Source organism: Homarus americanus, unplaced genomic scaffold (genome assembly GCF_018991925.1).
Source record: "Homarus americanus isolate GMGI-L3 unplaced genomic scaffold, GMGI_Hamer_2.0 scaffold7626, whole genome shotgun sequence".
In the NCBI taxonomy this organism is placed as follows: Eukaryota; Metazoa; Arthropoda; class Malacostraca; order Decapoda; family Nephropidae; genus Homarus; species Homarus americanus.
In genome coordinates this window covers 16,807,784-16,834,473 of record NW_024718273.1, presented here as the reverse complement: position 1 = coordinate 16,834,473, position 26,690 = coordinate 16,807,784, and the positions used below count along the sequence as shown (strand labels likewise).

General features: G+C 36.2%; 1 protein-coding gene and 2 long non-coding RNA genes across 4 annotated transcripts; 1 reads left to right on the top strand and 2 right to left on the bottom strand.

Annotated features, from left to right (window-relative positions):
• Positions 1-1,820: 1,820 nt before the first annotated feature.
• Positions 1,821-7,330, bottom strand: LOC121859479. 2 transcript variants are annotated; one of them, XR_006087649.1, is made up of 3 exons: positions 7,283-7,330; positions 6,305-7,084; positions 1,821-2,913 (listed from the first exon to the last, which is right to left on the bottom strand). It is a non-coding gene; the product is annotated as an uncharacterized LOC121859479 (long non-coding RNA). The 2 variants fall into 2 exon arrangements; XR_006087650.1 differs by having other exon boundaries at positions 7,279-7,326.
• Positions 4,227-5,086, bottom strand: LOC121859480. Its single transcript, XR_006087651.1, has 2 exons — positions 5,031-5,086; positions 4,227-4,999 (listed from the first exon to the last, which is right to left on the bottom strand). It is a non-coding gene; the product is annotated as an uncharacterized LOC121859480 (long non-coding RNA).
• Positions 7,331-7,395: 65 nt separating the features above from the next.
• On the top strand, positions 7,396-25,763 carry LOC121859476 (eukaryotic translation initiation factor 3 subunit C-like). Its single transcript, XM_042356309.1, has 18 exons — positions 7,396-7,528; positions 10,361-10,498; positions 11,012-11,144; positions 12,801-12,945; positions 13,348-13,569; positions 13,918-14,046; positions 14,664-14,814; positions 15,865-16,128; positions 16,613-16,786; positions 17,254-17,442; positions 19,611-19,793; positions 20,273-20,446; positions 20,695-20,775; positions 21,223-21,440; positions 21,710-21,947; positions 22,692-22,850; positions 23,545-23,655; positions 25,240-25,763. Exons 2-17 carry the CDS (start codon positions 10,397-10,399, stop codon positions 23,644-23,646), a joined length of 2,664 nt encoding a protein of 887 aa, XP_042212243.1. The 5' UTR covers positions 7,396-7,528; positions 10,361-10,396; the 3' UTR covers positions 23,647-23,655; positions 25,240-25,763.
• The last annotated feature ends 927 nt before the right edge of the window (positions 25,764-26,690 follow it).

Here is a 26,690-nt window from a genome sequence, read left to right as displayed (position 1 = left end):
AGACAATATGTGCAACAGGATCCAAGTCATAGGTTCAGTGTTTGGAATAAAGCTGTGACACATTCCAGCTTGTTAGGTTGACATTATTCATCCTTAATGGTGAGGCACAAAGCATTCAAGTAAGGTATTTGCCACCGACTCAGTAGTGGTGTGTATTCGATGATACAATTTAAAGACTTAATGTAAATCTGTATTGAATCAGATGATACAAAAATTAATTTATATCAATAGTGTGATATATCTGGACCTCAGTCTCTTCAGGGACAATGTCACTGGTATTTTTAAGTTAACCATGTTAGTGGGTTCAGTTCACAATGCTACAATATAAGTTTCAAAATTGTATCCCTATGGCCAGTGCTAAGCAGCAACATTTATTTGTAAAATTATGGGTATACTGTACATAGGAATTACAAAATGTACAGGTTCTTTCCCCAAACATTACCATTACCATACACACTGAAATTATCACTTGATCACATGTTCAGCCTAATTTTTTATAAGGCAAAAACAAAACAAAAATAAAAATAAAGAAAAAAATCCATTATAACATTAATCCTTCTTTTAGAGCTCAAACTGAGCTAATTTCACAAGTGGAAATTACTGTATTAAATTTGTTAATACAGTATCACCTAACTTCAAATACAGTAGTTTTGTTTCTTATTGGTTGTTGGAAACTCAAGTAAGTGGCAGTGGCTCAGTAGTTTCATTTAAATTTCAACAAAAACAAAGAGTGAAATTTTGAGTGAAGTGATCCATGTAAGGCCAAACAGCAGGATAAGAGACCTAAAGTTCTTTAACCTGGATACTTCATCAGAATTCACACATTAAGGGAGACACTGATGGGCACTTATTGAGGTCATTTGTGTGTTATTTGAACATTGATTTTAATTCTCTCAGCGCCAGCAAAGAAAGGAACTAATACACTGTAATAGAAAATCATTACCATTAGTTATATACTGTACTGTACATTTAAATTTGATTACCAAAACATTAGTGAGACCTAAATTAGTAAAATGCATTAGTGCGCTTTCATATGTTTTTCACAATTTACCCAGGTTTAAACATCATTGAAGTTCCTATTACTAATATGCTGTCATTGAAGAGCAGGTTTTGAAAATTGCTTATTACTGTATTATTTTTACGTTGAACGATAAAATCTGAGATGGTGATATTGTAAATAGTAAGTCATAAAAATAAAGGAAAACCTCATGTGAATGTGCTTTTTAATTTTTCCATTTGTATTAGTCCACATCAGTAGAGTGTGATGCCTCTTGAGAGTATGATGGTGCAGCTCAAATTTTTCCCTCCAGGTAATGGAAAGCTCTGGGGATTAAAGATTTTGGCTAATGGGTATACTGTACTGTATTTTGTGTGATTGATTCTTCACAGATGAAGATAAGTAACCAAAGGAAATCATATATTGTACTGTATTTTCTGAAACTCCATGATACCTTTACATTCCTTTCAGATATGAAAGCAGTAGTAAGAGGTCCCCATAATTTTACAGTAATACCCTCTCTTTGTGGCCAAGTTCATTTACACAAACTTTTCTTAATTTTATCCTAACAATGTAAGAATCTTTACTCACTTTCCTTCATCATATTAAAAAAGTTTATTCAAAAGCATAATTTGAGATTTGTTACCCTTTTATGGCACCAAAAAACATCATTTACTTAGCTCTAGTTCTGTATCAAATAGATATTCTAACCCCTTCACTACAGGGATGCCATTTTTAATATAATTATTTGGCTAATGGCAGACGATTTTATTCAGCAGAGAGGTGACCCAAAACACAAGGGGTTAAATGTAAACCAAATTAATATCCTTGGACATTTTACAACATATTCTACAGTCATCTGGATGTGGAAGTAAAACCAAGATTATGAAAACACTGAATAGGTAAGCTTTATTAAGGTTACCTTGGAGAATAATATTTACAGCTTTTCACAGTTTTCTCCAAAAAATTTTATACAGCATTTAAAAATAGTGTTTAATTTAGATACAATGGGTAAAATTTATATACCATAATTATCAGAACAATGGCAAATTGGTAAGAAATGAAAATGTATTTGGAGAAAAGGTTTTAGTTTCTCTACTACACAATATTTTCAATTGTACCCAAGCAATTTATTGTAAAACACTGGGTATGTGAAACACTCTGTATCAAGGTATATTTGCTGGGAAGATACAGCATACATATTGGGTGCCCATGGTATAGTTTCTTTCGCTATTTTACTTGGTAATACAGGCTGCACTTCCCCTGGCTTTATCTTTAATGAGCGTGTGGTCAATGGATGGATACCAACAAATACTGCAATGAACTGGTCCTCTAATTCACTGTAATATATACGAAATGGATACCGACGTGCCATTGTGAAAATTCCAATGCATATCAAAGCATTAACAGCTATAAATACACTTGTTTCTAAAGGCGATTCCATAACGATATCAAAGTTAATGATTGGTGTAACGGATAAAGTCGAACATAAGACCGCAGTTACAGCTGCACTGGCTAACTGTACCCCACCAAGTCCTAGTTGTAAATATGAAATAGAGTTACCGGAATATACTAATTCATAATGAGAGTCTACATTATCAATCTTTTGTATTTCCTGAATCGTCTTACGTTTACGAAATGAAAAGAAAGTTCGGTTGTGGATTTTACTTGCAGGATTTTGAAAACATAACTGTTGTAGTGTCTGTCCCTTTATAATGGTTCTTGAGCACTGTGGTGTGGCATTCCTTTGTTCCACAAATGTACTGTGATGAAACCACTCTGCTCTGATAACTTGTTTAAAGGAAATGTGTGGGACTCTCTGCAAGTTGTATGACACTGGACATCTTAGGGAGTGCTTTGGTAGTAGTAATGGGAGAGCTTTCTTTAACAAGGTCATATTTGCCATGATTCAGCACCTGAAATGTTAAATAAGGAATGTTAACCTCACAAGATATTTCATAACACCACATGTACAGTTATGTATCTCAAAAAAGTATCTACCAGGATGGGTCTGATGACTTCTGAAATGCTAAGTGCAACTCGTGATGTCCTGGGAGGGTTGGTATGAGTGGCTCGGTGGTAGTACAGGATACTGATCCTCCTATATTTGGTAACCAAACATCATATTAATTATGCCAAAATAAATACACATTCCATTACTTATGTTAAACTATATACCAAAGTATGTAAATTCATGTCCCAATATATATCATCCATAGTCTCATGTTTCACACAGTGTGGACAGATACTTTTTTGAGATATTGTACAGTCCATACTGTATAACAATATAACGTGATATGATATTGTGACACTTCTCAGTCTCACTCTCACATATATTGAGGATCTACCGCATTCAACATGAATGATAGTTTATTATATTTTATATTTCTAGAAACTGATTCCCAAATGCAAAAAAAAAGAAATTTTAATGGAAGAGTTTACTTAAATTTTGATACAGTATTGTATTGTAGCATAGGATACAGTACCCTATACAGTTACTGAATTACCGGTAATCTCTTGTATTTTATTGAGTACAGTATTGTACAGTACTACCCTCTTTAGAAATGAGAAAAAAACATAATGTACAACTTTGGGTGTATTTACCCACATATATTATGATTATACTGTAATATTCTTTTTGTAATTGAATGTAGGTATAATGATTTCAGGGATTACAAAACAAAAATACTGTAGCATGATTTCTACCAATACATGAACATAGATGTCAAAAGAGAGAGAGAGAGAGAGAGGAAAAATGGAATAGACTCTTATGACTATGGGCTGAGGCACCACCAGGGTCTGTGAATATATAATACAGTTGGAAGTGTGGTAGCAAAGGAAATAGAAATGGACATTGGGAATTTTACATACATTAACCAAATTCGAAAAAAATGTTAAGTTCTATTTGAGTTGTATTTAAACAAATAGCAAATGTTGGACTTGTCATGAAGATTAGGAACCCCTGCTATTTACCTGATGAGTATACACCTTAATGATAAATGGGAAGATTAGGTTATGTTTGTTAGGCTAGGTTAGAGTTAGTTAGGTACAGTTTGGATAATTTGTCTGCCAGTTTTATTAAGTGTGGTCTTGCAATTTCCCTAGAAATAAACTATGGGAAAAAATGTAAGAGAGTAATCTTGTGCTGTTCAGTATTTAATATGTGTAGAATCACACACCTTTGTTATGTATAGAAGTATCACACTACATTATACTGTATATTCAATTATTACAGTAAAAGAAAAAATGCCTGCGTAACATACAAGGCTCAGGGGTGAATGTGGACTGTATTCAAGGGAAATAAAATAGAAGGCAATTATTCGTTTTTTGCCCATTCCCTTTTTTTATCTGAGAAATTGTTTTTCTAGTGTATTTTGGTGTGTTTTAGTCAAATATGACTTTCATTTCTTGTGCGAATGAGCCACTTTTTTCTAGAAAATCGACCTAACCTTACTTAACCATGATGCTTCAACAAAGTTGCTTTCATTGGTACCAGATCTCAAAATAAGTACTTTCTGTTTAACATGGTGGGGAGTCCAGAGGACACAGGCCATTGGCTAGGAAGTTAGGTAGGGTTAAATAGGTTTCTTTGGTTGGTTAGGTAAGGTTCTCTTAGGTTCTAGTAAATGTCGCCTCTTTTAAAATACTTACTGTACTATAATGATAATAACATCTGTGGAAAAAAGAACAAAATCAAACAACTCCTTCTGGTGTTAGCCATCTCTTCTAATATTACCTCCTACTGGTTAGTTTCCCAGCCTAATCAAAGGACCTTACAGGTAATAAGCTCCTGATGGCTCAGTCGGCTATCCTTGGTTGAATTTCTTGACTGTTGACCTGCACTGTATACCTGTATTTTTCAGTTTTGTACAACAATGGACCTTTTATTCCAAAATGCTTTTTTTTTAAGGCAGTGGAAACACACAACAATACACGCACAAAAAAAAACACTTTCTAGAATGAAGGCAAAGCCCAAATTATGAAATACGAGTACAGTGATCCCTCGGTTAACGAGCGCCTCGGTTAACGAGACTTCGGTTAACGAGTTACCTTCCATAAGATTCTTAACTTCGGTTAACGAGCAATCCCTCGATTAACGAGTTTTTTATGAGCCGACCTCAACATGTTTTCGCTTGCATTTGGCGGTCCACCAGCTGTAGTATAAGTCCGCCAATACAGTAATCGGTTTTACGGCTTAAATTCCTTACTATTTTAGTAAATATCAAGAAGTTTATACTATTCAATAATTTTAAAAGTTTAATATAAAATTTTTTAGTCATTTTAACAATTATTGAACATAATTGAAGGTAAGAAAACTAGTTTCATGCGAGCCATCCAGCCTGGCAACACACCAAACAGGTGCCAGTCTCTGTCTTTTCAGTGGAGGTAACATCTTGCTTGAGACTCCAACTAAATGCTTTTTTTCTGTGTTTGCAAGCAAATTATTGGTCATTTTGAAATTCATTTTACATATTGACAATATATAATGCAGTGCAGTGTTGATTTAAAGAAAATAATCTTGAATTACACCAAGAGAACTAAAATTTTATGGGTGAAATGGCGTCATGGGGTGACTTCTCTTCCACCCCAATGCCTTCTCTTCTCCACCCCCATTCTAATTCCCATCATCATCATCATCCAGGAGTCTTCTACATACTCACCTCAAAGTAAGTGTACTTTTCTACCTTTTTTGTTGAATTTAGGCAATTTTCGGTGAGCTGGAACCAATTACCCAAAAACCCATTGAAACAATGGTTTCGGTTAACAAGTTTTTCGGTTAACGAGCAACCTGCTGGAACGGATTGTGGTCGTTAACCGAGGGACCACTGTATATTTTGGCTAAAGTTGGCTCACGTTTTCTGCTTTTAATGAGTAAAAAGTAATTATTTACGACTTTTGAGCCGCCGATTTTTCGTAGAAAATTAATTTAAAAAAGCTGCAATTTCACTGCAATTTATAGTGGACACTGCCATAATTACGGCAATTGTGTTAAAAGGTGTTTATTTATAGGTTCAAGTTAACCTACCCTAAACTTAACCTAACTTAGCATAATATAACACCTGCTGTGGGCGTACTTGCTGTTACTGAAACGGGGGGAAATTGCTGTGAAGTCAGGGGTGGATCCAAGGGGAAGTCCTGGGGGTCTGGAACCCCACCCCCCCCCCCTTTTCATCAGAAAATTCCTCTACTTTTTCTTTAACACATTTGCACAAACTACAACAGTGTCCACTTTAAAAAACAGTGAAATTGCAGCGTAAAGAAATTCCCAAATTATGAAATCCTAACCTAACTGATAAATAAACTTACCATATTCAGAATCAGAACCCTCCTCTTCTTCATCACAAATTTGTTGGCGAGCTCTTCTAGCTGTCTTAGATCCATGAGGATACAGGCGTGCAGCTTGAAGAAAGAAGTGATGCTGAGGGGAGTCTTGATGTTGGCGAATGAAAAGGTAACGGGAGAAATACTGTTTAAAGTAGTGAGGGCTAAGTCCGGGTCCCTTCATCCACTCACTCAGGTCTCTACATAGGTGCTCAATATTCTGTGTGTGAATACTTGTGTCTTCAGGGTCCACAAAATTCTCATGATGGTTAATCACACAGTGTTTGTAGCCTTCGTTTTTCAAGCTGTCACATGCTCCCCAATCGTCACTGTGAATTTCACTGCCTGGAAGGATGTATTTCTTGATAATGGGGATTAGAGTGTGGTCCCACGTCTTCTGTACCAGTGGTTGACAAACAGCACTATTTTCCAAGGCTCTAGGTGGGTCCCTTGAAGGAATGTACCCTTGTAGTCACTGATACTGAAATTACATTGGTTCCTCTTCTTCGCCTTGGCTATGGCTTTCCGACGACCACAGTACCAAACGTGCTTATCTTTCCTCAAAGTACACTGTACTTTGCCTTTAGGACATTCCATTGAAGTTGGTAGAACACTGTGACGTCTCAGAAAATCAACAGCTATATCACCATGGCCTAAATATTTTACGATAAACTTCCAGTAATTGTCACTACAACCAGCACATGGGGATGATGCAGAAGCCAAGTTGAACTTATTCAAAATCCTGCGATGATCATTATTATTCATCTGCAACAGAAGTGTATTAAGAAAAGTTACGGTACCCAAAATAAAGATTATATCTAACACGTGCTAAAATCCCGGATTCCATGGTTGTAAAAAACTAAATAATACCTTTAATATAAAAATTATGTGTCATTATAGACTTGGACGACGATTTTATTGAAGAAATATCTGTATCTATCAATCCAAGAGACCATTACCTACATCAAGGCCTCAGCGGCTCCATGTCTCGTCTACCTCTGTTGTTCACACTACATATTTTCCAACTGTAAAATATATCTAAGAGAAAGAAGTAATATTATCCTTTGAAATATGTATTAATTAGTTTTTGAAATTAATAAAAGGTAAAATATGCCTTTATATGATCATATATTTATTTTTGTTCAATAATTACATCTAAACACCCAACCACCCTTCTATAGTGGCAACACTGGTGGCCACACTGTCACAGTAAGTTCACACATATTTTAACCAATATTCTCTAAATGTATGAGAATAAATGTGTTTAATCAAGTATGTAGAGAGCTAATAACCACAGGTGTTTTGATTACATGAGGTAGAACAGTGTGTGGTAAGTAATAGTTAAGTAGGAGAGGGTTAATGGTGTGGCCGGTGGTGATGTGCTGGTGGACGTGGGGTAATAATATGTACGGTATGTTGTATATTCTCGTTAACATTTATCTACTTAATAGATTGTAAATGACGTTTCCACAAAGGATCGTCCAATTCCATCGATCTCTGGTGTTATTCTAAAAAAAATATAAATGATAACCGGAAAAATAGCCACAGCCTGTAATATGTTCTGGGTGTCTTTAAGGGTGTTCCTGTAGCTCTGTTTCCCTACATCACGAGGAATAAAGTATGAAAATTAAAATCGATAATGTTCTAGTTTAGGATTGTCTATTTGATGTTCGCTTTCTTTATGATTTTTTTTTCTTATGTTATTTTTGCCATACAGTATACTAGCTGTTGGGTGGTCATCTGTGATTTCTTAGTTGGTAATTTATGAGGAGCTTCTACGAAAAACAGAGTCCATGGATTGCAAATCAGAGTGCACCAGCAGCCCACGTTTTAGCATTTTTATAGATTAAATAAAGATTTTAAATGTTTGTTTGGTGTTAGTTTACTTACTTTTTTACTTTTAGTTATATCCTCTTCACCAAATGATCGGCTCGTTAGCCGCTTGGGCGATCGGTCACGTCTCTGTTACACACTGTTGGCAGGTACTGGGCATGCACCAGCTTCTGAATGTACCTGAACCTGCTTCAGTGTTGGTCAAGTCTTGTTTTGACAAGGCTCACACTCGGTGCCGTCACAACACTTTCTGGTAGATTGTTCCAAGAGTTTACAACCCTCACTCCGAAGAAATTTGCCCTCACAGTTTTCTGGACTTGCGGCTTCTTCAATATTGAGCTGTGACCCCTTGTGGGGCGAGCGTCTGCCAACTCCAAGTAAGGACACTCGACTGAGTAGTACCCCTTGAGATGCTTATACACCTCATTTAGGTCGCCCCCTGCCCGTCTGTAGTTTAAGCTAGGCAGGTTCTGGTGCCCCAATCTCTCAGGGTAGCTGAAGTGCCTTAGTGCAGGCACCAGTCTGGTGGCCTTCCTTTGGACACTTTCAATCAACTGACAGTCCCTAGCATATCTCGGAGACCAGATGGGTTGACAGTACTCCAGTTGGGGAAGCACTTTACTCTTGAAGATCGTTATGAGGGATGGACTATCGAGATATAAACGACTTTCTTATAAGACCTAATAATTTAGTTGCCTGATTTACCTTCTTCTCGCAATGACCTGAGAACTTCATCTCATTGTCACCATACACAACAAGGTCCTTTTCACATTGTCTCAATTAATGCAGTTTCTTCATCCCGATATTAACGTACTAAAATCAGCTGAAAAAACCTGCGGCCATAAAGTGAAGTACAGTATTCCCAGTATTTTAAGAGAGACGAGAATGTTTTATTTTAATTATACCTGTATAAGTATTTTTTTAATTATTTTTCTCTATGATCATAAATCACTTGTATTGGGCAGGGCCTGAAGGATGAGGGAAATTGCACGTTAAGAACACAGTGAAAATCTGTTCATGTGACACTTGAATCAAGTCTATGTGCTCTGTATGTGATACCGTAAATAATTCACCAATAATTCTGGCCTGTTGGTGCAGGTTCTCCGATTGTAAACAATTAAATTGTGAATCTGGTCTCGTTTGAATTGTCCATAAACGATGGAGTGTCATATCAGGGATTTTACTACCTTTATTATAGGTTTGAATGACTCCCCCCTTTTTTTTTAGCCTTCACTATCCAGTTGTGTGTTGATGACCTGCAAAATTTCCATATATTTTTTTTTCCACTCAGTTGGCTCTTAAACCTATTCATATTGTAAATTACAAGGATCATATTGTTGGAATCAAAACATTGGATTTTAAGTGAATTGTATATTCATATTATATACCAGTACTTATTGTTCTTCCTCAAGGAGGAGAACTGAGGGAAAAGTTGTGTTGTTTTCAATGGCGTCCTTATCACGTCATGTTTGGTAACGTGTCACGAGTTATCTGCATTTATATTTATTTATTTTTTCTCAGACTTGAATTTCAGGTTTGGTTCTTTAAGTTTCTATATTATTTTGTCTTGTTGGTTTAGGTTTGGTTTACACGGGGTAAAGTCAGGTCCTTCTGGTACCTCTGGGTAGGATAGGTTAGACATCTATACAGTGCCTGATATTTGAAAGTTGTTAGGTTAGGTTCTTGATGATCTTGTTTGGCAAAAAATTATTTCCTCCACCATTTTTTGGAATGTTCTTGATAAAGTGAAAAACTTTTTTCTATTAAAAAATGACATAATTTGGCACCTTAACCTGGACACCTGTTCGTATATATTACACTTTATTTAAGTTTTTCTGAAATGGTTAAGTTTTGTGAGGTTTGCTTTCCTTAGTTTTTGTGTTTTTACCCCAAAATTTCCTCTACTTCAACCCCTGCCCACTTTGTGTGATCAAATTTGCATTTTTTTAGTTAAATCAAATACACTACTGTATTGTACTGTAGTGGAAAAAAAAACATTATAGAGTAAAGTATACTTTTTTTGCTCTACTGTATCTCCTTACATGCAAATGAGTATAGAGTTCCATGGTTGACCTTTTCCAAATCTTTTCCACAATCTTTTCTGCTAGTTCTGTCCTTTTTCTGTGATCTTGGAAATGTACTGGCTATATGTTGCCATCTTTATCTATTATCTTACAGATAATTTTATGGTTCCTTTGTTATCTCCAGGACTTCATCACGCTCGGGCTGTAGACAACCATCATAATGACGTCCCGTTTCTTCATGTCCGACTCCGAGTCGGAATCGGAGTCAAGTGAAGAAGAAATTATTAATGAGCAAACTGGCATTTCTGCGGCAGCATATGTGGTAAGAGTTGAACTTGCCGTGACATTGTATTGAGTAAAGAGCTTGTGTGGTGTGTTGATTTGAACTCCTGTTGTATGTACTGTACTATTGGGCAGATATTATTTCATTTGTTATTACAAATACAGTACTGTATTGTACATCCTGTATTATTGTGGCAAGGTGTATAAAAACTTCATATTACTTAATCCTTCATACCCTAGTCAGTTTATTCCTAACAGTACTGTAGGAGTTTTGTTGCAATTGTATCTCCATTTATCATAATGTTTCAATGCACAAAACTGCTTCACTCAGGTATTTTCCATTACCTAATCCCTGGGCTGGAGAATCAGTGCAAACAAATAAGTAAATTTATGGTGATGAGCTAATTGTACTGATTAGTAAATATACACGAGGTACAGTAATGTATTGTTAACTAGGGCTGTAGATGAGATGTCAATAAAGAGAAGCCTTAGGACAAGTAGCAATAGCTTGATTGTTTATGAAATTTCATAGCAAATGTATATTTTTTAACAGTTCAGTGAAGATGAAGAAGACACCAAACGTATCGTTCGTTCTGCCAAGGAAAAACGTTATGAGGAGCTCAAAAACATCATCAGGAGTATCAAGAACTATAAGAAAAATAAAGACATGTCCAATTTGCTCTCAAGTAAGTGCTCCATATATTTCAATCATGGAATAAAACTGTTAAAGCTTAGAACATATGAGGCACTGGGGTGGATGATGACGAATCAACCAAAACTGCAAATCAAGATAATCACTTTTAAAGTTTTTCATGATTTTTTTTTTATTATGAAGTTGTCATTTGATAGAGGAACTACTGTATAGTACTTTACGATGGTGCAAAAAATATTTACAGTGTTTAAACCTAAGTACTGTATCCAAAAATGCCATTTTATGTAAACATGTCAAGTTAAGATTTCTAAAATAATATTAAACTCATGTAAGATGGTACAGTACTTTAAAAAATCAGTAATATTTGGTGGAACACTCACCAGCCCTGATGTTGTGTTGATGTGTATGATTATGGAGAGGGGGGTGTAGATTAGTACTCCAGCACAGTAATATACACAGGAACTGAGACCCCCCCCCCCCCCTGACAACACACCCCTGCCTCCTAGCATGAAAATTGGCTTTTGAAACCCACAACCCTTATTGCAATGTGATTCTGATCTTTTATTTTATTTTTTTATTTTTTTATTTTTTGCATAATGTAGTATTACTGATAAGTAATTTGTCTTAGTATGTCTTATTGTGGGTAAAAATAAGTACATATATTAAATGCGTCCTCTGAAAGCGTGAATTTGCTTCCAGAGTTTAACAGTTAATTCATGCATAAGTTTTCTGATAAAGTTCCTACATATTCTTGTTTGAAATAATGAATGTGTGTATCTTTCTATAATTTCGCTAAATTTCTTTCTCTTCAGAAACGGTCATCCCAACGACTATAAATAAACTCATTTAGAAATACACATCATTACTTCAGGACAAAATCGGACAATTTGCAACAGCCAATCAGCTGTAACTCTTGAGGAGGGGGCGGGGCATCTTTTCTCAGCTGGGAAAAAACACACATTGTAGTAGACACCAGAGAACCCACATCACTTGTTTTCTTATTATCTTTTATTTCCACTTCATGTTCAGGGGTTCCTTGGGTGGGGTATCATGTTTTGTTTTTCTTATTGGCTGCTTTGATCTCTAAACCCACACCCTACTGTAAATTACATACATGTATTTGGAGTTTAGGAGCTTGATTGGTTTTGTTTGGCGTGCTCCTCTTGTATGGCGGTGTTACTATAATTACATTTCATGATAGTTCCATATCTGTTTTGTTCCAGTGTAAACAACCAAGATAACAACTATCTTGGTTGTTTACATTATAAATGGTTCATTAATGTGTAAATACATAATGGGATAAAGAATATCTTAAGATGAATTATATAATGAAAACTGGCTAGCTGGCTCTCTAAGGCCAAGTGCTTTATTCTTCTCTCAAAACTCGAACCTTTTAGTACTGTATAGTTCAGCATAATCCTGGCACAGTAGTTCTATTAATCTCTATACATATGATAAAAAATCCAGTATTGTAATTCCAATTGTATTTAATGTGATGCTGATGTAATGTCACTGAACAGAAATACAAATCCTGGCTGACATTAAGCCATATACTGTACTGTATATCCATCCTGCCTAGTTTATACACTGTTATACACACCCATTCCATTCCTGTATTTCTCCTGAACATACATATTGTAAATGCAGGTGTGAAGCATGACAGTGACTCCCAAGTTCATGTCTTTATTAGGTTTTGAGGACTTATGTCGTTCTTACACCAAGACACTGCCTGTGGTGCAGAAGGAAGAGGGAGGTAAAACACCCCGATTTTTCATCCGCTGTTTGGCCGAGCTCGATGAGTTTATCCAAACTGTCTGGGAGGATAAGGTTGGCAGGTATGTTGTTTATGTGATAATCTTGGTGTCAGTATTAGTTACGATTCTTTTGTTATTTCAGTAGATTTTGTAATTCATGCAGTAGTTGGTCACATACTGGGTAATGGATTAGATATTAATTTTTTAGTTATTCAGGTTGTTTGGGAATGCCATACTACAAGGTTAGGATTTGTCAGAAGTCCGTAACATAAATAATGCAGTACATACAATCAGTTTCTTAAGAGTTAACTTTGGAACTTGGTTATATGTAAATGCCACAAGTTTATGATTAGAGTTTTCTTGAGAAATATTGTTAACTGTGTACTAAAAATTTCCACTTCAAAACATGTCTTCACTAAGAAATTTCTGTAGATGCTGAAAATTTTCTTTGTACTGTACTGTAAAAGCTATATTTGATTTTAGGAAGAGCATGTCCAAGAATAATGCCAAGGGTCTGACAACACTTCGCCAGAAGTACAGGAAATATGCTAAAGAATATGACACTGATCTTGCTGTGTTCCGGGAGAATCCAGATCGTGCAGATTCTGATGCAGAGGTTGAGAAGGAAGACCAAGATGATGAGAGTGAGGATGAAAACAACCTCATGGATGCAGCAACATTTAAGAAAGAGTCTTCTGTTACCAAGTATGTTTCTAATTATTTTTAAACTTAGATTTCTTTCTTTCTTTTTACAACTTAATGGTATAGAACACTTGCCTGAGCTAGGAGGAACTCTGCCCTTTGCATATCTTTTATTTTTACTATACAGGACACAGTACAGTACTGTACATGATGCATTTCTGTGTTTAGTGGATGTCAGTTCAGTGGCCATTAATAAATTGAGATATGCCCCAGCCAATGATGTCATAAAGGGGGGCATTGTGTGGAAATTGAGTGAACCTTTAACAGGTATATTGTAAAAAAAGATTGTTTTATAGATCATTAAATAATCATTCTGTTTATTGTTTAATTAATTAATTTATTTTTATTTAGGAGTGCTAAAAAGTTCCAGAAGGGAAGCGATGATGAAGAGGACGATGATGATGACAGTATTGACTGGGGTCCCGACTCAGACGACGAGACTTCTTCATCTGATGGTGGTGGTGGTATGTTTCCTCTCAGGTGAGTAACACAAGCTCCTGCCATATAGTTGTGGTAAATAATTGTTTTTGTTTATGATACTGTCTGAAGGTTTTACTTGATTTGATTATGGTTGTCTTTATCCCTGGAATTTATTACTGTACTGTATTAATTTAATTTTACAGTATAGACAAAAGTTATAACTCAGGCTTATTGGATGTGAGAGTATGACAGTGGGTAAAGTCTGTTGTGATGTGCAGTAAAACCACAACATAGCACAACAATGGATGGACCTACAATGATCTTTGTTGTCATAAATACATTCACCAAAAATAATCTTTGAGGTTTTGTTTTAAAACTTGATCCGGACATTACAAAAACTCAGAAGCTACTGAGACTGGAGGCTGGGAGGTTTGCATGTGTGAGCAAGTGAAAGATAATTGCAAGCATTGTGGTTTTGAGTTCATGCACAGATAGCAGCAACCAGCCTATCTAACGTTGGACCTTTAAAATACCAAAAATCAAGGGACCCAGTCATTTGGGAAGGAATTTGGTGCCCCAACAAATGCCTCTCATAATTAGTTTTTAAAATATGGGTCACAGTTTTACATTACTACTCTTATTTAAATTTTTATTTAAATTTTTTTTTGTCCTTACAGGGAGAAGTTCTTAAAGAAGACGACTGATAGGGATGATGATGATTTGAAGAGAAAGAGAAAGAGATTGCCAAGAGAGAACAAAGCTAAGGATGAAGAGAGTGATGATGATGGTGGATGGGAGAAAGTGAAGAGAGGCTCGTCAATGCCTATGGTAAGTTTATGATCAATTGTTAGACCACAGTGAAAGCAATCTTTTATATCTGATTCAGTAGATTGTGTTATTTGTTGAGCTCGGTCAGGTGCTGAATGAACTTGTAGAACTGTGTGCATCTTTAGCCCTCACCCTGATGCCACAGTAGTGGAGGACCCTGATATATTCTTAATATTTCCCCTACCACATAATATGGAGAGATTATATGGTTACCCTTTATCAATATATCTTTCTCAATTTGCATGTTTTACGTCCATCTGTGTGAACAAGATTCCATTTGATAACTTGATCTGAAAAATTATATTGGTAAACTTGGACTTATTCTAGGTGTTACCATTGTGTTGCATTTAGGGAGGAAGATGAGGCAAGGGAGGCATAGGTGTGCTTGGAAAGTATGAATATTGACTAAGCAGGAGCTCAGGCCCAGGAACTCTGAGAGACTTGAGATGACAGAGGAGGTGGATATGAAAACTGGAAAATTTGATAATTGCATTGACGTGTGCTTTTCAATTTAGTTTGTTATCTATAGTGATGCTGAGGAGCTTGGTGGAGCTCACAATCTGTAGAGTTTTGGGGCCCAAAGTAATGGAGGGAGGTGGGACAAGGTTGAGGAGAGATTGATGTCCATAACCATGGTCCTGGTATGATTGTTGGTGGCCTGATTAAGGACTGATCACTTGAAAGTTTTGCTGATAAATCCCGGTGTAGTGAGGTTGGGAAGGAGATTGGGGGAGAAACTGATTGGCCAGGCTGCCAAGAGACACTAAGGACACGTCTTGACTCTGTGAGCGCTGAGACGTGTGTGTCTGTTTTGCTCATGATTCCAGCCACCCTGCACCACAAGGAGGAAGATATAGTAAGAATGGGAGAAAAATGCATGTGATAAAATTCTACTGATTGCAAAATTTTAGTGTGAGGGTATATGTGAATTTCAGTAATATGAAGCACCTGTAGTAACCTTTAAATTATATTGGAATGATTCAAATGGTGGGTTATATGTACTGTATATATTGTTGATGGTGACCATTAATTTTTAAAAAAAAATTTCAGGAGAAACCCAAGATGTTTGGCAAGGACGATGAGATTAATGTAAATTCTGTGCACAAGAAGTTGAATGAAATCATGGCAGCTCGAGGCAAGAAGGGAACAGATCGCAAAGAGCAGATTGAGCTCCTTCACGAGCTCTTGAATGTGGCAAGAGATAATACTCTTGGGCCTGCTATCTTAGTCAAGGTTCAGTTCAACATCATCATGTCAGTTTATGATTACAACCCTTCAGTGTCAGATCCCATGAAAGTGGAATTCTGGGAGAAGGTTAGTACAGTACAATTAAATACTTCAGGTGGCTAAATCTTAATTCTTGTATTTTAAGGAAAGTGTTTTTGTAGCTTACAGTTTTATTGGCACATTTAAAATTTATGTACAGTAATTAAAAAATAATAAATTTAGTTTGTTTATTATAATAAGAATAAGTGTTTTACAGATTCTTTTACTGTTTTCTTTGTAATCTATACATAAATTGGTAATGTGTCATGTAGGAAATAATGAGATCATGATTGTCCCATTTTGTGTCTTGATAAATCCTACATTTTCATCTGTTAGCAGTTGGTGATAGGTTAATATAGATGATAAATGAACCATGAACCAGAATTATTTTTCTCACAAATAATTTAAGCCTTTTTATTAGGTATTCAGTAAAGGGAAGTAGGAAGGGGATTGTTAACTGACAAAGGCAAGCATAGAGTACTGTTGAGTCGCTTCATTGTATTAACCTGGTCTTCCCATCCACCCCCAATAGGTCGTCCTCAAAATTGACGAACTATTGGACATGCTTATTGCTGACCCAGAACTAAGCATTGGGGAGCAAGTCACAGAGGAAACAGAAAGTCTAGAAAAGCCACCGCTTCTTGTCCGAGGCTGTGTCCTCACTATTGTTGATCGTATGGATGAAGAGTTCATCAAGCTGCTCAAGGTTGGTGCAGGTGCTCACTGAAATATTATTAAAGAGAACTTTAAAAATCTTTATGAAGGCAGAGTCCAAATTTTTTTATTCTAACTCTTTCTTTTACTTACTATAATATAAAGGAATGATAAAACCAACATAGACAAGTATTGCAATTTACTGTACTAGATGTAGGAACTGTATACATAATAAATCAAAGTAAAGGAACATAGGCAAATTTTATAATTACATAATACGGTATTTAATTGTTTAACGCTGATTTACTTCAGGGCCCATCTATATAGTTTTAAACCATTTAGTATGTGATCCACATTACTCTATTTGTTCATTTGTAATATTTGTGGATTAAATGTGTGAGAAATTTGGTTAAAAATGCAATTGTAGAAATATATATCTTGTACAGTACCTGTACATATAAAAGGCTCTGAGGAGCTTCTCAAAACTTATACTGTAATTATCGTACCTTTCTTTTTTAGGCTTGTGATGCTCACAGCAATGAGTATATTGTTAGCCTTCGTGATGAAATTCGCGTGTGTGCCATCATTAACAAGCTTTTGAAATATGAGGAAGAGCATGGAATGCCATCTGATATTTGCCGGGTGTATCTACGCAAAATTGAACATCTGTACTACAAGTATGAGCCTCGTGCTGCTAAGCAGACATTGGTAAGTTTGCTTATAAATCATTAACTTGTGAGTCACCACAGATATTTGACATCAGTAATTGCTTACTGAAAATGAATTATTATATACCTGGAATACATCCCTATCTACATTCTTTACGACCAATTGCTGGCAAGAGTTTTTCCTCATAAATGTACAAATTAATCCACTCAGGCAGGATTGTACAAATTAAAAAATAATAATTATACTGTACGTACATATATTAAATTTGCATTTTAGAAATGTTTACACTTTAAAAAGTCCAGGTACTATAGCATGCTGAGAGATACAGGCTTACATTGTTAGGTTTATTTTTGTTATTAATGAAATCACCAGAGAAAAAAACTCACAAAGATGGTACAGTACTGTATACTAGACATATGTAGTACATGATAGGTGAGAAAAGATAGACAGACAATAAGACATAAATGGGAAGGAGAAACTTTCTTTCATTTTTGTCTTCTCATATGTCAAAATTAGTAGTCGCACATTTCCATATATAGACAAAGTGATGTATTTGAACTGTGAATGGTGGTGAGAGAGATGGTTGGTATTTGAACTGTGAATGGTGGTGAGAGAGGTGGTTGGTATTTGAACTGTGAATGGTGGTGAGAGAGATGGTTGGTATTTGAACTGTGAATGGTGGTGAGAGAGATGGTTGGTATTTGAACTGTGAATGGTGGTGAGAGAGATGGTTGGTATTTGAACTGTGAATGGTGGTGAGAGATGGTTGGTATTTGAACTGTGAATGGTGGTGAGAGAGGTGGTTGGTATTTGAACTGTGGGTGGTGAGAGAGGTTGGTATTTGAACTGTGAATGGTGGTGAGAGAGGTGGTTGGTATTTGAACTGTGAATGGTGTGAGAGAGATGGTTGGTATTTGAACTGTGAATGGTGGTGAGAGAGATGGTTGGTATTTGAACTGTGAATGGTGGTGAGAGAGATGGTTGGTATTTGAACTGTGAATGGTGGTGAGAGAGGTGGTTGGTATTTGAACTGTGAATGGTGGTGAGAGAGATGGTTGTTATTTGAACTGTGAATGGTGGTGAGAGAGATGGTTGGTATTTGAACTGTGAATGGTGGTGAGAGAGATGGTTGGTATTTGAACTGTGAATGGTGGTGAGAGAGATGGTTGTTATTTGAACTGTGAATGGTGGTGAGAGAGGTGGTTGGTATTTGAACTGTGAATGGTGGTTGGTATTTGAACTGTGAATGGTGGTGAGAGAGATGGTTGTTTTTATTCTTTATAAGCAGAAATATTGAACTATAAAAAAGAAAGTCAACCCAAAATTTATTATACTGAAAAATAATTAAGTAAATAAAATAGGATGTATCTTCTTACTAGAATTGTTATATTTGAAGGTGAAATGGTAGAATTACTGTGTGCTCCTTAAAACACCCATAAATTAGGCTAGTAGTGAGTACTAATATCTTATTTAGCACTTCTCTTAACTATCCAAGACACCTGAATACTTGAAATACTAAAGCTCATTGACACAAGTTATTGTTATTTAATTGTAAGAATTTTGACACTATCTAGTTGGCTATAAAGATAAACTTTCAAGAGAATTTCCTTTTTGTTTTTGTGTTTAGCTACCACATAGTACTAACATTTAATAAAGTCAACTCATACTGCCTGGTTACTTTCTTTATCCGGCACCTCTCAATCCCCGTAGGTGCCGGATAACCAGGATTCTACTGTATATAGTGCTGGTAATTTGTCATCCGTGAGCAAAATGTCATCCCACTTGTGAAGTCATGTGCATCATGCAACCTCTTCATATGGTTGCTACATCTCCAACAATCTTTCCTCAGTTTTCTTTATTTACTCATTACCGAGAAACCACGTGGTGGTACTCTTTAATTAAAGTTGGCACAAGTTTCAAGGATTATAGGACTTGAGGATTCACTTTTGAGTGGTAAAAAAAAAAGTTCAAATGTTGAATACTGTATTGATCGGGACATACTTTTGTGCAGAAATACTTGTTTTTTTATGTTTGGCAATCACCTTCCTCTCACATGCCTCACTTGGTTAAATAGTTTATTTATTAGTTATAGCAGTTGTTGGCTAATTATTTTGCTATAGTACATACATTCTATGGTGTATGAAGTCACACTTTCATATTTTCCCCGAGAGAAATGGTCTAAATGTTATTTTTTTTTTGTTCTTTAGGGTGAACTTCCCACAACAGATGATACAAGCCTTGCAGAGATGGACAGATTGTGCAAGTACATTTACGTACGGGATAACACAGATCGTCTGCGCACACGTGCAGTATTGTGCCACATTTACCACATGTCTCTCCATGACAAATGGTATGAGGCACGTGACCTTATGCTCATGGCTCATCTGCAGGTAAGTTAAGTAAATGTTTATATAAAGGTCAATATTAACCATTTTCTTATATTTTTAACTTCCTCTCTCCCACCTTTTTGTATTCAGTAATTATAAGAAAGGCTGTTTGGCCCCCAAATTATGCGCATGCAGTCATTAATATCTTGGATTAATTTGGTTTTGACATAATTTATACTGTATTTTTGTTGTTGTTGTTGATTACTAATTTAGGTCTGATTATGATGAGGTATTAAAAGAACGATGAATACCCGAGATGAAGCTCAAGACTGGTTCAAACTTTTGGCTGCCATAGCCATATATAATTAGGTTACTTCATTCAGGTTTAATGTTTCCACTCAGAGGTAAAAGTATAATACCATGCTCCTGCTGTGATCTTACTCCAACTAGGAATATGGTCTGTCATGGCTTTCCATTTAAATTTTATGATGAAAGTTATTGATATTTAAGTTCATTTGATAATAAAAGTTCTCTCTCAACAGGAAACCATCCATCACTCTGATTTGCCTACCCAAATTCTGTACAACCGCACGATGGTACAACTAGGATTGTGTGCGTTCCGCCATGGGAATATTAAGGAGGCACACAATGCTTTACTAGACATCCAATCTGGTGGAAGGGCCAAGGAGTTATTGGCTCAAGGATTACTGCCCCAGGTGTGTGTTTGTGTGTGAGGCTCTCACAATAAATTATTGCACTATGGCATTTTTATATAAAATCTCTTATTGTACAGTACAGTATTGTATTTTAGAAGAAAAAAATTATTGTTGAAGTGATGAATAAAGCTTTTGTTCTTCTGACTTCTAATATCAATCATGATACTGTACTGACTAAACATAATTGGTCCTGGTATACTTAAAATTAAGTTAGGATTATGAATTCTAAATGTCCTTAATTTTTACAGCGTCAACATGAGAGGACAACTGAACAGGAGAAGCAAGAGAAACAGCGACAGATTCCTTTCCATCAGCACATTAACCTTGAGGCAAGTAAAGTAGAATCACTTAAATTTGAATCATGCATTGATGGGGACCATTTTGCAAATTATGCAGTTACTGTATATCTACAGTTATACTCGTATATTTCGTGTATAATAAACCTCCATTTATTGTATGTGTGAGAGAGAGATTTATCATAGATCAATTTGATTTTTATACTTGATGTGAAGGTTTTCCTATCATGAAAACCATTTATTTTGGGGTAAAACCTTATATTATGTGAATGAAGCGATACACATTGTTTAGTTCCATGGATCTAAACCTCTATATATTTCACATAAGAAATTAACTGCTTATTTCTGTACCAAGATTTTTACCACAGATTACATTGAGTTCAAGGATTTGGTTCTATACAGCTCATTAGAATTTAACCCCACATGTAGATTAGAGTGTACAGTATTGTAAAAAATAATGTCATTGTTTACTTTCAACAGATGTTGGAATGTGTGTATCTAGTTTCTGCTATGCTCATTGAGATTCCCTATATGGCTGCTCATGAGTTTGATGCTCGCCGTCGCATGATTTCCAAGTCTTTCCATCATCAGTTGAAGAACTCTGAACGCCAGTCTTTGGTTGGACCACCCGAAAGCATGAGGGAGCATGTTGTTGCTGCCTCAAAAGCTATGCGCAATGGGAACTGGAAACAATGCAGGTAGGTTAGCTACTCATTACAAATACTAGTCCTTCATGTAGTGTAGAGAGTATTGTTATTATTAACAAAGATAGCTGTTGAGAGAGAAGATAATATATTAGAGTTATGTATCGATTAATGATTCATGTTTAAAGAAAAACACATTCTATATATGTACTATATTCGTATTATTGTGTGCTAAGGCAGATTTGCCTTGTGGTATACTGTACTGTATTTTGTAATCTTGAGCTATAATGTCTTAAACAAAAAAAACATTTTCTGCCCACCAGGAATTTGCTGTTGAATGACAAAATGAATGCAAAGGTATGGGATCTGTTCCATGAAGCTGACCGAGTGCGCAAAATGTTGGGAGGCAAGATCCAAGAGGAGAGCCTTCGCACTTATCTCTTCACGTACTCACATGTCTACGATTCTATCTCTCTCATCAAACTCTCTGATATGTTTGAACTTCCTCATAGCACAGTTCATGCAATCATCAGCAAGATGATAATAAATGAAGAAATTATGGTGAGTTGATGTGTATGTAATGTCTATGATTAAAGCAAAATTATGCTTTACAAACATATTCTACAGTACTATGGAGATTACCTTAAATTGGTGCTTGTAGCATTAAACTGATGGATGTAAAAGAAATTGTGGAAAGGAGTTAATAGATATGATTTTAAAGTTAATAGAAAGTAAAATAAAATCAGACATGAATGGAATACTTGACAGAAAGGGAATTACTTAATGTCACAAATGCTGTCAAGTGATGCGGGAGATCATGTTAAGAATATTTATAGTACTGCAGAACTGGATGCATATGAGGAGCTCCAGACCATGATTTGCTAAGTACCAAAATAGAAAATGGAGGGAAGTGCTCAGGTAGGAATGTGTGACATCCAATAGTCTTTTCAGAGGACTCACCCACATGTACATCTTCCCAATTGGGTCTCTGACTTACCCAGGGGACAGAGAGGTTGGGTAATACAGTGCAATACATTTCAGCAATATATGGCTCTTAGCAGGTTATGGTGCGGAGCTCCTCACATATCAACTTATAAAACTAGTCTGATGGAAAGGATGAACATTGTGATTTTTATATTTTTAGTTTGCTATTAAGGAAAGACTTTTTCTGACAACTCTTGTAATTAATGTCATCTTTATTTCTCCATGATTCATCATCAATTAGAACATGTGTATACTGTTGTTTTGCTTTATAGTTTTCAATAAGGGAAGTGGTTTCCTTATAGTAATTGCTGTTTCCTTCAGGCGTCTCTAGATGAACCAACCTCATGCTTGGTGATGCATCGTACCGAGCCTTCATCCCTGCAGTCGCTGTCCCTCCAGTTGGCTGATAAACTCTACAACTTGGTCGAGAACAATGAACGTGTTCTTGACCAGAAGCCCTTTTTCACCCGCGGCGTACAGGTAATGCCTTGTCACTTTTTTTTAGTGTTTGAAAGGCATTAACTGGTGTTGCTGCAAATGAGAAAATAGAGTGAAAGGCAATAAAATTTATACTGTATTATTATATTGGGTAAGCAGGATGCTGAGAATAATAACTAATGAAATAAGTTAGTGATGTGTAAGTGGAAAGAGTGTTATGAAGTGAGTGAATCTGCATCCACTCTGATGATGGACTTACTGAGACAATGTTATATTTATCAGTTGCTCATAATATTCTGCCCATATCCCTTAACTTACTGGTAATGTACGCTGCTTTTTCTGATACTGTATATTCTCTTTTACTGAACTTCTCTTTACCATGTGGTAGTCTTTCCCGCATATTTAACCTGTTCTTCTTGTGCATTATTTTGCTATATTCTTTATATTTCTAGTAATTCCATTTCCTTTCTTAACTGACACTTGTTTGCCTCTCTCTTATTGTGTTTCCTTGTGCTCTTGAACTACTTCCAAACTTCTTAAGCCTCTCCCTCTTTGCACCCATTTACATGTGTCCTTCAGCCATGCAGTATTCTCTTTCCTCAACACCTTGACTTTTATATCTTTCTCCTTCTCTAACTGTACTGTATATCTTTCATTATGGACTTTCTATTGAATATTCCCATAATTTAATAATACTGTAGCTGTTTTCCATGTTATATTTCCTATTCCTTTTTAGGGTGGTGGGTACCGTGACCGCCGGGAGAAAGGCAACTGGGGTGATCGTCGAGACCGCCGTGACAGAGACAACCAGAACATCCACCGCCGGGACCGTGACTGATTTCTGCCGGTAGGTGTTTGAGGTTTAGAGACGTGGTGAAAGTATATTGTACTTTACATTTGAAAATTTATGTTCTTATTTTCATCAATCTTGAGTATTATACAATAAGGTCACACTGAACATGTAACCAATGAATAAGTTATTATTTGATTTTATGAACAAAATTACGAGTGAACCACCTTGTATTATGATTTATGTCATTGGTTGGGAGGCTAGGTGGACTAGTGCACTCAGACTCAAAATCTGTACTTTTGAGGTGAAAGTCCATGGCAGGTCAATCTAGCCTGGCTAACCAGTGAGCCTAGACCGAGACAATCGGCCTTTAAATTGTGTCAAAAGAAATGCAAAATTGATGTTGATACTGAATGTAGTAGTGTAAAAAAAGAAAATGCTTAGTGTGGTTATTCAAACAGGAGTCACCATATTATGATATACGGTAAACTGCTGATATTCTTAATACTGTACCATATTTGCTTATGTATGAGATATAGATACCATGATTTATCATTAGAAGAAAATTTGAGAGAATAAACAGTACAGTGTGCTAATATTTATTCATTTTGATGGAAACAAACATCAATGACGCAGAAAAGAAAAAAGATTATTCTTTTGCCTCACGTATTAGAAACTTATAGGCAACAGTTTAATGCTTACTCAGAACTTCCAATGAATTCTTAGTGAAATGTGTAAGTATGAATTTAACTAGAAATTCTTATCATGAACAAATCAGTGTGTTCTCAGTGAATTTAAGTATCAGAAATAATAGTCAGTAATATTTTAGGTATTAGATAAGGGAAGGGTAGTTAAACATGCATCAACAGTTTTCTTATAATTAACCTTAATATTAATATATGTACTGTACTTACAAATTACACCAACTGGGTAGGCTGTGTCATGACAAGACACCATTCCTCCTCCAGGTACAGTATGGTCAAAAAGCACAAGAATTTAAAGGAGTAAATGGTAACAAATAGACACAAGAATAAGAGCACTGTGGTGGTTCCTTAGTATGGCCCTCCTAAAGTACTTAAGTCTCATACCTGATATCCCAAGTAAATGAGGCATAATGATAGTGGTTCACTAGTAATAGCATTTAAGTGATATAATAAAGTACATAGTATCACTGAGGCTGAAAGGGTCACTTAGATGAAAGTTAAGAATACATAAAGTTCACTTAACCATATGTGTTAGAGCATCTGAGGAAGAGTATTTCACACACAGGCTGTTGTAGAAGGGAGGAGGAAAGTAGAGCATCACTGAAAGTGAGTGGAGAGAGAGAGAGTGCGAGTGAGGGAATGCTTAAAGCTGTCCGGCAAGGGCCTTATGTGGGGTTGCATCATGGGAACAACTTGTGACGTCACACCGGAGAAACGTGATTTTGATTAGCTGATGCCTTCTGTTGTTATGCATTGGTGATATACTGTAGGTAGAGAGAGAGAGAGAGAGAGAGAAGGGGGAGGCGCCAGACTAGCAGGCGTCTTTGTGTCGGCAATGTTTTTCCCATGAACTGAACCTGTGAAGGGGAAACATGAGTGATCAGAGATCCCCCTCTCAATATAGGCAATATTCTATAATTCCTACTTATGTTTGCAGGTTGTGGCAGGAAGTGGTATGGTCAAGAGTATCATGTGAAGAAGAGGATTTGACCCTTGCTATGTCATCCACCTTCCTCCATTGTGTTTCTGTTAGAGGTGTTTTGGGGCCCACTCATTTGCTTTTGGAAGTTACTTGCACTTTATTTTCTTTTGGTTTTACTCATACTGTACTGTAATCTCTTGAAATGTTATTCATATTCTGTTTATTCTTGAAGAGAAAAGGTGAACTTTGGTTAATATTTGTATGGTCAGGATAAGTTGCAACCTCCATGTTCCAAATAATCCTAGCTTTTACAGTCATATACTGGTACTGTGATGGTACAGTTATGTGCTAAATTTTTTGATCATCTCAAATTTGCCATCAGTTACCTTCAACAAATGTGTGGGCCCCAAAATGCAAATGGTCAATCACAAACTGTATTCAGATTTAATTTCTGTGGAAGAATATTTCCCTTTAGTGTTTCATAATGGACTATATATAACATATTGGCAAGGTTTTATAATAAATATAATTGCTTGAAACTTGATTTTAAATCCCAAAGTAATATGAAAATCTGTTATGCCTAATCTGTGTAATCTTTGTGATGTGACACTCAAGTGATTACTATGAAATAGTATTGGTGCATGAAAGAAGAGGGAAATACGTAAAGAGGTTGACAGAAGTTAAAGAGCAGTATCCAAAGATACCAATGGAAAGGATGAAATAAGGGAAAATTACGAGGAGAGTAGATGCAGCAGGGTTATTCAGGATGAGGAACATGTCAAAAGAAGAGAAGGCTGGTGGAATGGGAAAGTGGAAAAGAAAAAAACATGCTATGATAGACAAAGTGTATAGGTATGTCAGACGATGTCATACAGCAGTGTTAGAGAGAAATGCTGCAGGTAAAGTTAAGACTGACATACAGGAGCTAAGAAGAAAAACGGTATTGTGTGCTACATAAAAATGATAATGGATTAGTAACTACTGTCTGTAGAAATAGAAAATTGGAATAGTGATAAATGTGAGGGATATGTTTGAGAAGAACGAAAGGATGAAATCAAAGCCTGGTCATTTTCATACACCAACAATACCCTCCCTTTCTGCCTTCACCAACAATAACCCTCCTTCCTACACCAACAATACCCTTCCTCCCTCCCTTCACCAACAATACCCTCCCTCCCTTTTACACCAACAATACCCTCCCTCCCTCCCTTTTACACCAACAATATCCTCCCTCCCTTCAGGCACCCCAGGGATCAACTGAACTTTAGGCACCCCAGGGATCAACTGAACTTTAGGCACCCCAGGGGTCAACTGAACTTTTGGCACCCCAGGGATCAATTGAACTTTAGGCACCCCAGGGATCAACTGAACTTAATTTTGGCGTAGTAGGTAGTAAATATTGCACCGATCATTATTTTGATTACCTCCTCCCCCGCCCAACAATCATAACGGAATTTTTTTTTTAT

Bases quoted from the DNA above. Each gene is read 5' to 3' on its own strand.
- LOC121859476 (XM_042356309.1), top strand. From the start codon at position 10,397: ATGACGTCCCGTTTCTTCATGTCCGACTCCGAGTCGGAATCGGAGTCA. The intron at 10,499-11,011 runs GTAAGAGTTGAA...ATTTTTTAACAG, and splicing joins TTTCTGCGGCAGCATATGTG to TTCAGTGAAGATGAAGAAGA. The intron at 12,946-13,347 runs GTATGTTGTTTA...ATTTGATTTTAG, and splicing joins TGGGAGGATAAGGTTGGCAG to GAAGAGCATGTCCAAGAATA.